Source organism: Gekko japonicus, unplaced genomic scaffold (assembly GCF_001447785.1).
Source record: "Gekko japonicus isolate JY-2015 unplaced genomic scaffold, Gekko_japonicus_V1.1 scaffold3023, whole genome shotgun sequence".
NCBI classification, from domain to species: Eukaryota; Metazoa; Chordata; class Lepidosauria; order Squamata; family Gekkonidae; genus Gekko; species Gekko japonicus.
The window spans coordinates 92,313-106,716 of record NW_015177105.1 but is presented as its reverse complement, the minus strand read 5'-3'; the positions used below and the strand labels follow the sequence as shown (position 1 = coordinate 106,716).

The 14,404-nt window shown below is 40.0% G+C and overlaps 1 protein-coding gene across 1 annotated transcript in view; it reads left to right on the top strand.

The window, feature by feature from the left end:
• The window catches only part of ABCA5 (ATP binding cassette subfamily A member 5), a 106,175-nt gene that overhangs the window by 61,107 nt on the left and 30,664 nt on the right, over positions 1-14,404 (top strand). Inside the window, exons 12-23 of the mRNA XM_015428298.1 lie at positions 3,059-3,117; positions 3,336-3,446; positions 3,855-4,030; positions 4,501-4,620; positions 6,443-6,581; positions 6,706-6,796; positions 7,077-7,216; positions 7,853-7,972; positions 8,443-8,644; positions 9,898-10,067; positions 11,003-11,175; positions 13,903-14,040. Of these exons, the coding sequence (XP_015283784.1) occupies positions 3,059-3,117; positions 3,336-3,446; positions 3,855-4,030; positions 4,501-4,620; positions 6,443-6,581; positions 6,706-6,796; positions 7,077-7,216; positions 7,853-7,972; positions 8,443-8,644; positions 9,898-10,067; positions 11,003-11,175; positions 13,903-14,040 (1,639 nt within the window). The remainder of the gene's footprint in view (positions 1-3,058; positions 3,118-3,335; positions 3,447-3,854; positions 4,031-4,500; positions 4,621-6,442; positions 6,582-6,705; positions 6,797-7,076; positions 7,217-7,852; positions 7,973-8,442; positions 8,645-9,897; positions 10,068-11,002; positions 11,176-13,902; positions 14,041-14,404) is intronic.

Sequence of the window (14,404 nt, the reverse complement as noted above, 5' to 3'; positions counted from 1 at the left end):
AGCATAAAAGGGGATTATTAGAGATGAAGGTGCCACTCTTGAGTGCCCTTCTAAGCTTTCTTGCCCTGTGGAAGGAAACTTTAAAGGCATTTAAATGCCTTCTGAGCTATCTGTTCCCAGGTCCCATGATGCCCCCCAATAATTCCACAGTGGGATGGAGAGAGAAGCCCGAGAGCAAGCCACAGTGCTGCTGCCTGCGGGGGTCTCTCCTCAAAAATAAGGTTTCTACACACACACATTTAAAAATACAAAAAATACCCCCCCCCCCATTTCTGGCATGGCTATTTGTGGGGGGGGTCTTTTAATTAAGGGGGCAGGGCCCAAAAATGCGCCGCAACATGGTTAGTATTTGGATGGCAGATCATTGAGCAAGTTCCGGATTGCTACGCAGAGGCAAGCAATGGCAAACCACCTCTGAATGTCCCTTGCTTTGAAAACCCCATGGGGTTGCTATAAATCAGCTGTGACTTGACAGCAAAGAGAGAGAGAAAATAAGAAAGCCTCTTGGTACATGAACCTCTGTTGGATAGTAACTATTGTATAGAAGGATGAAGCAGAAAATGACATTCTCATGTCTCAAAGCCAGGAGGTCTTTCAAAGGGCAAGCTAGTGGAATTTGTAGCTAAAAAAATGAAACCCGATTTTCTCAAACATTATAATAATATGTAGTTCTGTATGTGTGAACACGACTTGTACCACTGGGAAACAAAAGCCATGTAATATCTTTTGCTAGGACCAAACTCAATGCTTCTTTATTCTAGAAGGTCAATGGTATAACCTGACACAGGTACCATGCTAAATATGCTTCCTTACTCAGCATTTCATACAGGATGCTTATAGGCTGAAATGTCTCCCCACCTTTTAAAATCCAGCCTGAAGAAATGTTCTGGGGAATGGGAAAATTTGCCCTATTTTGTGTTATTTTGGTTAATCCTACTATAAGGCTATTTATTTTGAGATTTCGCTTTGGACTAATGCTTGCAACGTCTGTTTTCAGAATATCAAAGGGAAGTTATGTATATTCTGTCCAACCCACATGGGGGTGCTGTTTAGCTAGATTTTAATTAATGACAAGCACTTGACTTGAACTGTAATGAACAATATTGTGATTTAGAAATATACCATTTATGCCCCACTAAAGCCATCTGTTCACCTTTACTGGGAAATAGACCTTACGAGTATGTATGTATAAAACTGAAGTACATGCTTCTTATAGTAGTGCCACGGTGTATTATGTAACTGCATTAATACTGCACATGTTCCTCGACACATTTCATAAGAGGTCAGACAATGTAAAGTGTAAAGTAATTGGTTTTCTTTACCAGAGAGTTATTGATATGGGGAATGCTTCACACGTGTGATCTCCCACCTATAATTTTTAGGATATCACTTCCATGATTTTGCAGAATGTGCAAAACAGAAATGTTTAGGATTTTTATAAAGGGACAAGAATTGCAATATAACAGAACAGTCCAGAAGGGTGCTTTTATTATGGAATAGAATTATAGTTCATTTAAATGTTTATTGTATGTATAATCTTGCTTTTATTGTACTATTTTCCACTAGAGGTGTGCATTTAAAAAGAAGTGCTAATTTCATTTCAGAATTTTTGGAAGGTTATGTTTGTTTTGGTAATCTGTTTTGGGATAACTTACTGAGTTTGGGAATTTCAGACCCAGTATGTCCTATGGGAAACTAAATCTGGCTTTCTGAAGTGTCTGCAATTTCTTCAGCAAGAGATCAAAAGCTAGCCTCCAGCTGGTCCCTCAGCAGCTGGGAATCAGCTTCTGATGACTGCATGCATAGGGCAGCCAATCTGTAGATGGTGGCCAGAGATCTCCTGAGAGCCAGTTTGGTGTAGTGGTTAAGAGCGGCAGGACTCTAATCTGGAGAACCAGGTTTGATTCCCCACTCCACCACAAGAAGCCTTTTGCATGACCTTGGGTCAGTCACAGCTCTCTCAGAGCTCTCTCAGCCCCATTTACCTCATACACATGTCTGAAAACAGTAGCAAGTTGATGAGCTATTTCCCATGGGATGAAGCCAGGCTTGTAGACAGAGTGTGTGGATAGTGGTGATGTGGAGGAAGCATATGTGTTAAGATGCATATGCTTTTGGAGCATATCATGCTTTTTTGAATTGGCCAAGCAGCAATTCAGTCTTGTGCAGCCCCCACTCTTAAAAAGCATTTAAAGGGATCCTTTAAATGCTTTTTGAGGAGCAAGGGCCTGTGCGCCTGAATCCCAAGTGGTGAATTCACCACTTGGAGTTCAGGCATGTGGCCAGCAGCCACCTCTCCTTCCCCTCCTTTAAAAGTTAAAGGTCACTCCAGCTGGTTGGCTGGCCACATGCGCCTGCCAATCAGCTGGAGGGCCCTTAAATCTCGCAGGGAGGGAGGGAGAAGGGTGGCCACCGGTGGCCATTGTTGGGGACGGGGCTTACCCAGGGGCCAGCTGGGGACTGGCATCCCTATTGTAAGCCACTCCAAGACTTCTTTGGGTAGTGAAGGGCGGGGTATAAGACCAACTCTTCTTATTATTATTGCATCTGATCTACTGGCAACAGGTATCAGTTCACCTGGAGAAATGACTGCTTTGAATGGTGAGCTCTGTGGCATTATACTTCACTGAAATTCCTCCCTTGCTCAAAGCCTGCCCTCTTCAGACTCCACCCACAAAATTTCCAGGTATTTCCCAACCCAGAACTGGCAACACAGAAATAGGATGCAAACAGCCTGTCAATTAATTGGCTTCCTGATCACACTGGGGAACAGGAAGTGAGCCAACTAGCAGTTGTTCAAGCATGCCTATTCCTGTGCACTGTTGGTTGGTTGTCTTATAGTGTCTGATTGAATTGTTTTTTACATTTTGCAATCCTCTGTGGATCTCAGTGAGAAATGTGGGCTATCAATGAATAAATAAATTCCCAGGGTAGGTTGTATTTCGCTTGAACATACAGATCAGCTCTCTGTTTAAAGCAAAGATGGATTTTGTACCTTGCTAAAGAAATTCTACTGAAATTTTGTGTTCGCTAATAAATTTACCTTGTCTTCTTTCAGAATCAATGGTGTTCAGAAATCTTTTGTTAAAAAGGATGAAACTGTAGAGGCACTGAAAGGTAACGGTTTAGATTTTAAACAATTTGTCACAATTAATTTATACAGGTATTTTGCTTAAACATTACATGTAATGTTAAGTGTTGGTTATTTCTTAAGGGTGAATGTGAATAAACTTTTTCTAGCTGTGTTTGCATAATATTCAGTAGCAAAATCATTGTATTCTTTCTAACGCCATTATTTCATCGTTCCCCACCCCAATTACTTCATTTTTTATTAGGTTTATCCTTTGATATTTATGAGGGTCAGATCACAGCATTACTTGGACATAGTGGAACAGGAAAAACAACATTAATGAACGTTCTTTGTGGATTGTGCCCACCTTCTGATGGTAAATATCGTCAAACCATAAAATGTGTCCACATTGCCTCTTTTGGGCATCTTTATCTTGCCCCCAAAATTTACAGTTTTCTTTCACCTAATTTTAATCCTGAATAGCCAGAAAAATCAAGCAGATGCCTCGAACCAGCAAATCATGAGTGTTGCAACAAGCTCCCTAAGCTAACTGCTGTTCTTGTGGTTCAGTAGAATACAGCCAAACCCTACCTGTAGCCTTTGGTGTTGAGGATTTTCCTGTCTTCTCCACAGCAGCATCTTGCACATGCATTGCAGAAAAATCTGCATGTTGAGGTGCTTCCAAATATGGTCTATTTCTTACTAAACCAAGGTGGCAATTTTAGGTTGATAGATACCACAGTGATTTGTGGTAATCTTTTCTTAATTTTTTTAAATGCACTAGGGTTTGCTTCAATCTATGGATACAGAGTCTCTGAAATAGATGAAATGCTAGATGTAAGAAAAATAACAGGAGTGTGCCAACAAACAGATATATATTTTGACGTATTAACAGTGGAAGAGAATCTCTCTATAGTGGCCTCAATTAAAGGTATACCTCCAAATTACGTGATACAAGAGGTAAGTAACTGAGGTGATACAGAGATATAATTTAATGCAATTTGTTCATAATCTAAGCAGCTGGAAAGGGCAATAGTAGTTGCGGCATTTTTAGTGATAACATAATTAAAAAATAAAGAATTATACAGGCTGTCTCCAGCAGAGTTCATAAGATCCTGTTTTCCCCCAGTTTCTTTTTCTAGATTTTATCTGCTATAGAGGTTTGAAAAAAATCTGAAAATGGGATGAGAATGCATATATAATCTTTTTAAAGCTGTGAAATTGAATCCTCAAACTGCTTTTTAAAAAATTGGATGTTGGTATAGCTGATTCCTGATTAACCGTCATTTTCTGTTCTATTGATATCAAATGCATAATTTTTGGAAGCCAGTTTCAGCCTTGGCATGATGAAAGTCCAAATAAATTAAACTGTATGCAACTGTTTCTCATTTTAATTACTGCTGAATACATTTTGTGCTTTATTTCATAAGGTGCAGAAAGTGTTATTGGACTTGGATATGCAGCCCATTAAAGATAATCAAGCTAAAAAACTTAGTGGAGGACAGAAAAGAAAACTGTCAATAGGATTCGCAATTCTTGGAGATCCCAAGGTAAATACCAGTAGGACAGAAGTAGAATGTAAGATTTGTACATAACATAAGGTCATCGGCATTACTCTTGTTTTAAAATTTGCAGAAATTGTTAGCTTTCACGTTTATTATTCCTATTTATCACATCATCTTCATAAATAAGATCTTGAGCTATATCTCTTGTAACATTCCTTATCATAGTCCAGTAACCAAGCGTTTGTTTATCTAAGAGTCTAGATCAAAACTATATTTATCTGAGTGTTCCTATTTTTATGGGGAGTACTGTTTCCTAATTATGGTTTCAAGATGCTATTTTAGTATAATGATTCTCCTTTCAACATATTAACTACTATACTTTGGGGTCTTCAGAGAAATTGTTTGGTAATGGTGGTGTAGGGAGTTCATCCTCCATTCTCTTTCAAAGCAATTATGCAGAGATGGCATTGTTGGGAGAGGAGAATAGTGGGAAGTGGTACAGCTGTATATAAACCCACATCCCTGTGCTGCTTTGCCAGTCCTAAACTGAACAGTGTAGCACTAGAGACAGGGGGATGTCTCTGAGGTTTGTTGTGCAATGAGATGCTCAGCTAGCCCCCAACCTGACCAATATAATAGGGTGTATGTGTTTTTTGGGGGGTCTTCCCTGTCATTTCTGAATTGTCCAGGTAAATTACTTTTCCCCACTCTAAAGGATGGGGGGTGCAATGAAACCTCTGCGTTCATCAATGCAAGTAGTTCTGTTTCCAAATTTCTGTTCCTATGTACAGTTCATGTTGAGAGGTTTTTAGGCTCTTTCTCTTTTTCTTTCTACAAAATAATACCTTTTCTGAACACTAGGGGTATCTCCAAAGTATGCAGAAACCACTGACTCTACTGGCCTTTAAGAGACTACCAAGACATGATGGACATATGTAAAATGCCTAGCATTGTCTCAATCTATTTTATACATATTTAAAAGAAAATGTATTGATTACCCTTCAGCCAAAATCAGATTCTCTCAGGTGATTTGCCAACATACAATAAAAACTAAACAACATAAATAACGTAAGGTCAGGAGAATGATAAACAAGCAAATTATGCAGAAGTGAAACTACTTTCTCAAGAAAGCCACCATAAAATATAAATATCTATAAAATCTCCTTAATCTAAATCAACGACTGTCCAGAAAAGTCAGTTCTTTAAACTCATCCAGAAGGTCTTTACGGGTGCAGAAAGCTCCTGAGGTAGGGTGTTCCAGAAATGGGGCATAGTAGCAGAAAGGGAGCTCCATTGGATGCCATCTAAGAGGAAGGCTCTTTGTGCGGCTGTCCCATCTCAGATCAGACAATATAAGTGGAGATGGTGTCTTAGGTAAAAAGGTAAAGGTTCCTGTAACGATTCCATGTTTTAGAAAATATTATAGAAAAGGTGTGGGAAAGCCGAAATTTCCCTGGTGGCAGCCAGAATACCCAAAGAAAAATAAAACATAAGAACTTTTAAAGTAAAACCAGACCTCCCCAGAGAAGAGGTCGTCACAGGTGGTGGCAGCGGTGGGATACGAACATCCTGAGGAAGAGGGCATAGTAAAAGAAATAGCTGGAGCTAGAGACGAGAGCTCACTCCGTCATGCGGCACACTCGGGTCTCGAACTGCTGAACTACCGACCTTCCACAGCCTGCAGTTCAGCGTCTTAACCACTTGAGCCACCGCAGCTCCCGGTCTTAGGTACTTGCGGCTAAAACCATTTAAGACTTACTTTACAGGCCAAAAGTGGTACCTTTTATTGGGATGGGAAGCGAATTGGAAGCCAGGGCAGATAGTACTCGTTCATTATTTTAAAAACTTTTCCCTGTTCAATGTTTAGGTATTACTCTTAGATGAACCAACTGCTGGCATGGATCCATGCTCACGACATACAGTTTGGAACCTTTTGAAACGCAGGAAAGCAAATCGAGTGACTGTCTTCAGTACCCATTTCATGGATGAAGCAGACATTATAGCTGGTAAAATCCATTACTGTACTATGTGTTAAATACTTCAGAACAGCTTATTATACAAACCAGCTTTTATTTTTATTTTATTATACAAACAGCTGTGATTAAGAATGCCCTCTGTTCCTGTTTCTAGATCGGAAAGCTGTGATTTCTCAAGGAATGCTGAAATGTGTTGGCTCCTCTTTCTTCCTTAAAACCAAATGGGGAATTGGCTACCGTTTGAGGTATCATTTAGTAGTTTACAGGCCCATTTCATTTGTAATGTGTGGTCCACAATCCAGCAAAGTTGGATGCTCTATTTGTGGTCAAAATCTGAATATTTTCTGGTAGGAGTTTAGATTATAGAATCAATATTTATAATTTTTTTCTTTTAGTTGGGTTTAGATAATACGTATTCACTTCAGATTGGTTTACAGTATTTTTTTGTAATCTTTCTAAAATGATGAGGCCTACCTTTAATCAATAATAATTATACCTTGCATGTATATATGTGTTTTCTTGTAGTATGCACATAGACAGGTACTGTAACACAGAAGGTACAGCATCATTGGTCAGACAACATATCCCTGGAGCCAGTTTGTTAAAACAGAATGAAGAGCAACTTGTATATGCCTTACCTTTTAAAGACATGGACAAGTTTTCAGGTCAGTTAATATCTTAATTGATGACCCATAAAATGACCAGTGGGCAGAAGATGAGGGAATCAGTAAAACCTAGGGAAGACAAAACTGAAAAGACTTGTGTTAGCTTTCAGTCTTTAGCATTAGCCCTATTACATAGAAGAGGGACATGGGCCCTATTCTGGAAGTGGCAGCTAAACCACAATGGTTTCCCCCCAGATAGTCATATTTGTGTGAATAATATGTTTTTTTTTATTACATAGAAGAGGGACATGGGCCCTATTCTGGAAGTGGCAGCTAAACCACAATGGTTTCCCCCCAGATAGTCATATTTGTGTGAATAATATGTTTTTTTTTCTCTATGGGAACATTAAAAAAAAGAATAGATTGGAGGGTTAGGAGAGTGTTTTCCAAAGTTTAGTAAAAAAAAAAACCTTCCGTTCCCGTGTACATTGTTATCATTATTGTAATCTAGGAGTGTCAGTCTGCTGTTTTATGTGGCATTAGACTTCTCATGTACATAGTTATTAAACAGTAGTGATAACAGAAAGCTTTGTTGGTGCTACACTTAACATTTTAAATAAGTGAGGCAATGTGTTTGTAAGGAAATATAATTTTATTTCCAAGCAGTAGCTTAACATCTTCCCCTTTCTCTGTCAGCATTATTTTCTGATCTGGACACTCATTCCCATTTGGGTGTAATCTCCTATGGGGTTTCCATGACAACCTTGGAAGATGTATTCCTCAAACTAGAAGTTGAAGCTGAAATTGACCAAGCAGGTGAAAAACAACTAGAATTAACTTCTGTTATTCATTTTCTTACGATTATTATGTTCACATTCCTAACATGATTTTTGCATTTATGACAATGATACTAATTCACATTGTGCCTAACTCATTTGATCATTATATATCAGTTTGTGCTAGAGGTTTTTGTTCTAGAACCAGATTTTAAACATATTTTGATTCATTGCTTTAGTTAATCATGCCACTTCTTCCTAGAAGGTACAGAATAATGTGCTGTATATCCCTGAGTATACTGTGGGATATTTTATTTACAGGAGAAACCTATGTTTATTCACCTGGAAATAAATCCTTCAGTTCAATGGAAATTACTTCTAAGGATGCATAGGATTGCAGCCTTAGTATGTTACAGACAGTTTCACCTCATACAGCATCTATTATTGACCAATGATCTGCTCACTAAGGATACATTCTACATGCCTGACCAGTTTTCTTATCTTTTCTAGATTTCAGTGTATTTAACCCACAGCAAGCTGAAGATGAAATAGATGCAAAATCTATCAGTGAATTAGAGCAAAGCCTTCTGATACTATCTGAAACAAAATCTTGTGCAGTGAGCAATAAGTCTCTGTGGAAAAAGCAGGTCTCAACTATGGCAAAGGTTCATTTCCTTAGTTTACAACGTGAAATTAAATCCGCGACTGCAGTGTAAGTATCTCAGGTTTGTGTTGGTTCATTCGGCCAAAATTTTGGGAAGGATTTTATGGTGTGAGACACAGAAATAAGCAGCACAATAGTAGCTGAGTAACAGCACTGTTAGTTCTTTTAATGGCAGATTGATTATAGTATGTGTCATATTCAAGGGCACAATGGATAAAAGAATTTTCACTGGGCTTAAAAGAGCCCTGTTTTGACCTTGCTACCACATCATTATGAATATCCAGAGATTTGTACGTATTTCCCTGACCCCATCCAGTCCTCTGTTTTTACTTCGTATGTGTATAAAGTGTTATCAGGTGGCAGCTGACTTACGGTGACCGCATAGCATTTTCAAGGCAAGAGACTAATGGAGATGATTTGCCATTGCTTTCCTCTGCATAGCAACCCTGGACTTCCTTGGTGGTCTCCTATTCAAATACTAACCAGGGATGACCCTGCTTAGCTTCTGAGATCTGATGAGATCAGGCTAGCCTGAATGATCCAGGTCAGGGCCTACTTAGTACAGGTTACTCAGATGTAAGTACATTTCATTGGACTCTGGATGAGTAAAATAATTACATGTGTACTGTAAGTGTGCGCAGGAGATAGACCAATCCACTGGTGGGCCACAGGCCGATTTCCAGACATCCACCTTGTACTCACTGGTTTCTGGGATTCTCACAAAGAATGCTTGGCTAGGTGGATCTTAGTCTGATCCAGCAAGACACTAGTGATTTATGAATGCAATGATCTTTTCCATGTTCCCCTTCCGCAGGCAGTCTTTTCTGTTCCCAGGGAAGTTTATTCCTGGGGCTATGGGACCCACAAGGACTAATAACCATGAGGGTTGGGAGGCTGCAGGGGGAGGGATGTGAAAGACCTCCCTTCTTCCACTTCCTTCAGTTCAGTTGCACTGAGGGAAGAGGCAGAAAGGAACAACTATGCACCTTCCCTTCTCCCCACTGAAGCCTCCTGACTCTCATGGCTGTGAGTCCATTCAAGTCCCATGACCCCAGGAATAAACTTATCTGAAGTCAGAAGGAGGTGGTGGGGATAGGAGAATGTGGAAAAGATCCACTGACGGATTGCTGGATTTAACCTCCCCTTATACTTAATGGAGAAAAAATCCTGAGTATGCAGTTTTGCTTTATAAATTTGAATGCCAGTGTCAGCAGGCCATTGGAATTCTGCTGATCTAAAGAAAAGCTACTACTTAACTTGTATGTAGTATGGATCATTGTTACTTTTTTCTTTTCTTTTAGGTTCTTGCTGTTCACATTGTTTCTTGTTGTTCAGATTCTTTTATTTCTTATACGGCATTACTTAAAAAATGCTGTGGTACTTGTAAAACTCTCCCCTGATTTGTACTTCCTTAAGCCAAAAGATGTTTATCACAAATACAAAACGAGTCTCCTCATTCAAAACTCCACTGGTAAGAACCAAGTTCATTTTACCTACAGTCACTTATTTTTATTTATTTTGTTTAGTTTGCTGCCCCCCAAAAGTTCAGCTCACTGGATAGGGTGGCATACTGGGTGCAAATACTTCCAGAGTAGGACCACAGTAATTCTTGCAACAAGGCAAAACTTTCAGTTTGATTAACATAAGATCTGTTCTCATCCCTAGAGCTCTGTGTGCTATATTTAATTCTTAGTACGGCCAAATCTTTGGATGCTCAAATGCAAAGATTGGGGCCATGGACAGACAGATCTTTTTGTAAACCTGAGAAAAGTCAGAAATCATTTTTTAAAAGGGTAAAACCTTCCAAAATGATAGAAGCAGTGGCTGTAGCTTTAAGAAATGAATGCCCTCATTGGCCATGCAGAGTAACCGCAACCAAATTGCCAGCCTTCGAGCTTTGATTTCTGTCAGTAAAAGACAGGGGGAGGTGGCAGGACTCTTTCCAGGGCTGTTTTGACTTTCAAGGGAGGACTGGCCCAGCAGCAACCACTGGGTTACTGGCTACCACATGATTTCCATAACTCACCTAGTTCCAGCTGCTTGCTGCTTGCATAATTACCTGTTGGAAGAAGGCTCCTTAGGCTGAACTTTGTTCAGTTGGGTGGTAGGACACATACCAATTAATGACAGCAGAAATCTTTTGAAAATGATACTAATATAATTGTCTCTATGTCCACAGTCCAAAGTTGTGTTTGGGTTCTGAAGTGCACATAAGTTCTTAGACATGGATCTTTCTGTTGCCTGGAATGCCAGTGGTATCTCCATATGCAGTATAGGGATATATCTACAGAGCTTTCTTTGTTATTAAGGAGAATGAGAAAGCTTGTGCATATTCAGAGCTGTGTGCACAAAGTGTCTTTGCATGTGTGGTACTGACATGTCACTTTCTTCATTGTCTTAATTTAGAATCAGATATTGAGGACATCATCAGATCACTTAGAAGCCAAAATATACTGACGGAGATCTTCAATGCCAGTAATTATGTATCATCTGTGCACCACACTACAGCATTGAATGGAAGTGGTTATGTTTCAGTGGCCCCCCACAGTGGAGCAATAAATGTCTTTCATACAGACAATGTGAGAACAGATGCATGTTCTATTTAATTACTAGTCCTGGGGAAGGATAAGAGATTGTTATACATATTATAGTGTAATATCATTACATCTAAATTATATTTATTTATTTATGAGCTGCCTTTCTAAATAAGTGGTCAAGGTGACATAGAAAGGTGAAAGCAGAACAGTGGTGTGAGAACCAGAGGGCTCTTGGTGTGTGTCTCTTAGCCTGAGGGTCAGGCCTGAAGACTCTGTAAGAAGCCAAGAAGTTTTTATATTCCTGTATGTGTTACAGCTTTTGGCTTCAGTAGCTACTAGGTCAGACCTGTAAGTTCCAGGTTACATCAACACACAGAGGAAATTGTAGGGTGAAGAGTACGTAAATATTAAATAAGTATTTTTTAAAAAATTGTAGGGTGAAGAAATCCACTTGGAAAATGATGCTCAATGCTCAAGGTCAATTTCCAGTCACCTGCAGGGAGTGTGCTGTGTTTGTTTTCCTCCCTCAGGACAAGACAAATTTCTCTTGTCAAAAGGGTAAAATGATAGGGCTCTTAGAAGAGCCTGCAGGAAAGGATTGCTACCCTTCATGAGATCAAAGAAAGGGAGGCTTTCATTAACAGAAGCCATGAGGCCCTGCATAGAGATGGAGAGGAGTCAAAGGGACAACAGATTTGTTGTCTTCCCTAACAAGCCTCCTCTGAGTGCTACAGCATGAATCCAAAGGCATGGAGCCAGACAGCACTCAGTGCTACTGGAGCTCAAGAAATGATTCCAGATCCTTGTGGTGGTGACAGAGACAGAAACACTGGCAAAGGAAGAACTGCAATGACATGAAAGAGTAAGGAGAGTATGGGCATACAAAGAAATGGCATTGGAAGGAAAAGGAAAGTGTTGGTAATCGGTGACTCTCTGCTGAGGAGTATGGAATGTCATCTGTCCAGGCCTGACCCCCAAGGCCACAAGGTGTGTTGCTTGCCAGGGGCAAAGATTTAACTTATTGCGGACTGGATGCCATAACTGATTGGACCTACAGATCATTACCCATTTGTGATGGTCCATGTGAGAACAAACTACATGGCTGTGAACTTCATCACAAGCATTAAGGCTGACTGTGAAGTTCTTGGGAGAAAGGTGAAGGGAATGGAGACACCAGTGGTATTCTCTTTCATCCTTCCTCTCGGAGGAAAAGGAATGCAACGGGAACAGAAGATAATGGAGGTGAACTGCTGATTGCATTGGTAACTTGGATTCTTGGACAAGGGGCTAGCTTTTCTGGAAGATGGCCTACTAGCATGTGATGCGCTTCACCTATCAAGGTTGGAAAAGAATGTGTTCGGCAGGAACCTGGGGAGATTCATAAGGATGACTTTTAATTGACACTGCAAGGGGAAGGAGATGACTAACACAGGGATTTCAGTGAAGGAGAGCAAACAGCAGATGCCCACCTGAGAAGGTCAAGTCAAAAGGAGCCAAAATTGCAGGGTTTCAGGTGCCTAGGTACCAATGCCCAAAGCTTGGGCAATAAGAAGCTTGAGCTTCTAATGCAGACAGGGGGATATGATTTAGTAGCCATTATAGAGGCTTGATGCTCCTACCCACCTGATCATGGTGAGAAGGTGGGTGTTGCTCTGCTTGAGCAGCTTGACAGTTTATCCAAGCAACATGACCTCGTAATGATGGCTGACATCCCTGATGTGTGCTGGGAGACAAATACTGCTAAGCATCCAGAGTCATGCAACTTCTTGACCTGCCCGGCTGACAGGTTCCTTTTTCAAATGGTGTAAGAAGCTATGAGGAACTCAGACATATTTAATATTAACTAACAGGCAAGAGTTGGTAGAAGGGATAAAGGTAGTGGGGACCTTAGGGCAAGTGACCATGTCCTCCTAAAATTCCTTTTGCCGGGGGGGGGGGTTAGTAGCCAGACATGTATGTTAGACTTTAATAGGACGGACTGTAATGAACAGTGCATGATGAGAGTCGTTCCATAAGCAAGAATGTTGAAAGGGAAAGGAGCAAGTGAAGGATGGGCTTTCCTAAAAGCTCTTTGCAAGCTCAAATCATCACTATTCCAGTAAGATGGAAACATGGGAGGGGATCCATGAAGTCAATGCGAATGAATAGAGAACTCCATGATGAGCTAAGGAAGAAAAAGGAAATGTTCAAGAAATGGAGGGAAGGGACATACTTTTAAATAAGGGTCTCTACAGGTTGCTAGGCAACCTTCATTAAAACATTTATTCACCAGGATACAAAACCGTGTATGTGGCTGCTGATTTTACAGTTGGTCACACTTGGGAGACCTCAATCGCCTCTCCCCAAGGTCAGGGTACATTAGAGGCTGATGCCGGAAGGAAATTTGGGCACTTCCCCTGTGTATTATGAGATTCTCGCCTACTGTGCCTTTCACAGATTAATTGCAAATCAGAGCAGAATTTTCTCAAAAGAAGTACAGTGCAATATTGTTCTCCAGTGTGCTTAGTAACAATTTTTGCAGCATGATTATCCACATACAATCATGTAGTGGTTATATATTACTTACCAAGAGGGACCTTTGTTAGATGGGACAAAGAACTCCTGTACTCTGACAGACTTGTGAAGGAGTATGTGAAAGGCACTCACTTAGAGAAGCACATCATCTAGTACTTGCACAAGCAATGTACTGCAAGTAGGCATGTTCTTATCTCTGCTAAAGATCTTCATATATGTAAACTAATTTGCTAATGTCTGTTGTTATTGTTTCAGAGCTACACCTTCACAGTTGCTTTTAACCGTACCATGGTACATTCTTTACCTGCTATGATGAATGTTATTAGTAACCTCTATCTGCGCAGCTTAAATGTAACTGAAAGCATCAATATCTGGAGTAGCCCTTTCTTTCAAGTAAGTGAATACAGCCCCCCCCCTGATTGTTATAAAATTGTCTAATGGGACAAAGGAAGATAAGTAGACTGTTTTTATTAGAGAGGAGAAGATTCTCCTGCTTCTGTTCCATTATTCATTGCTTGTTCTGTTCTGCCCTGACTAGCTCCAGCTGTCTTACATTAAACAATGACAATTTCTTGAACAATAATTTTTTGAATTTGCTCATAGAAACTTGCACCTTATTAACTTTGCTTGCATTGTTTATATTCCTTTTAGTTTAATTTTTTAAAATGTCCTACATACATAAGTGCAGGAATGCTCTCTTGAGTAAAAAGTGCTACACTTTCTCCATTAATGTGCTAGAGAGAGCTCACGCTGAAGT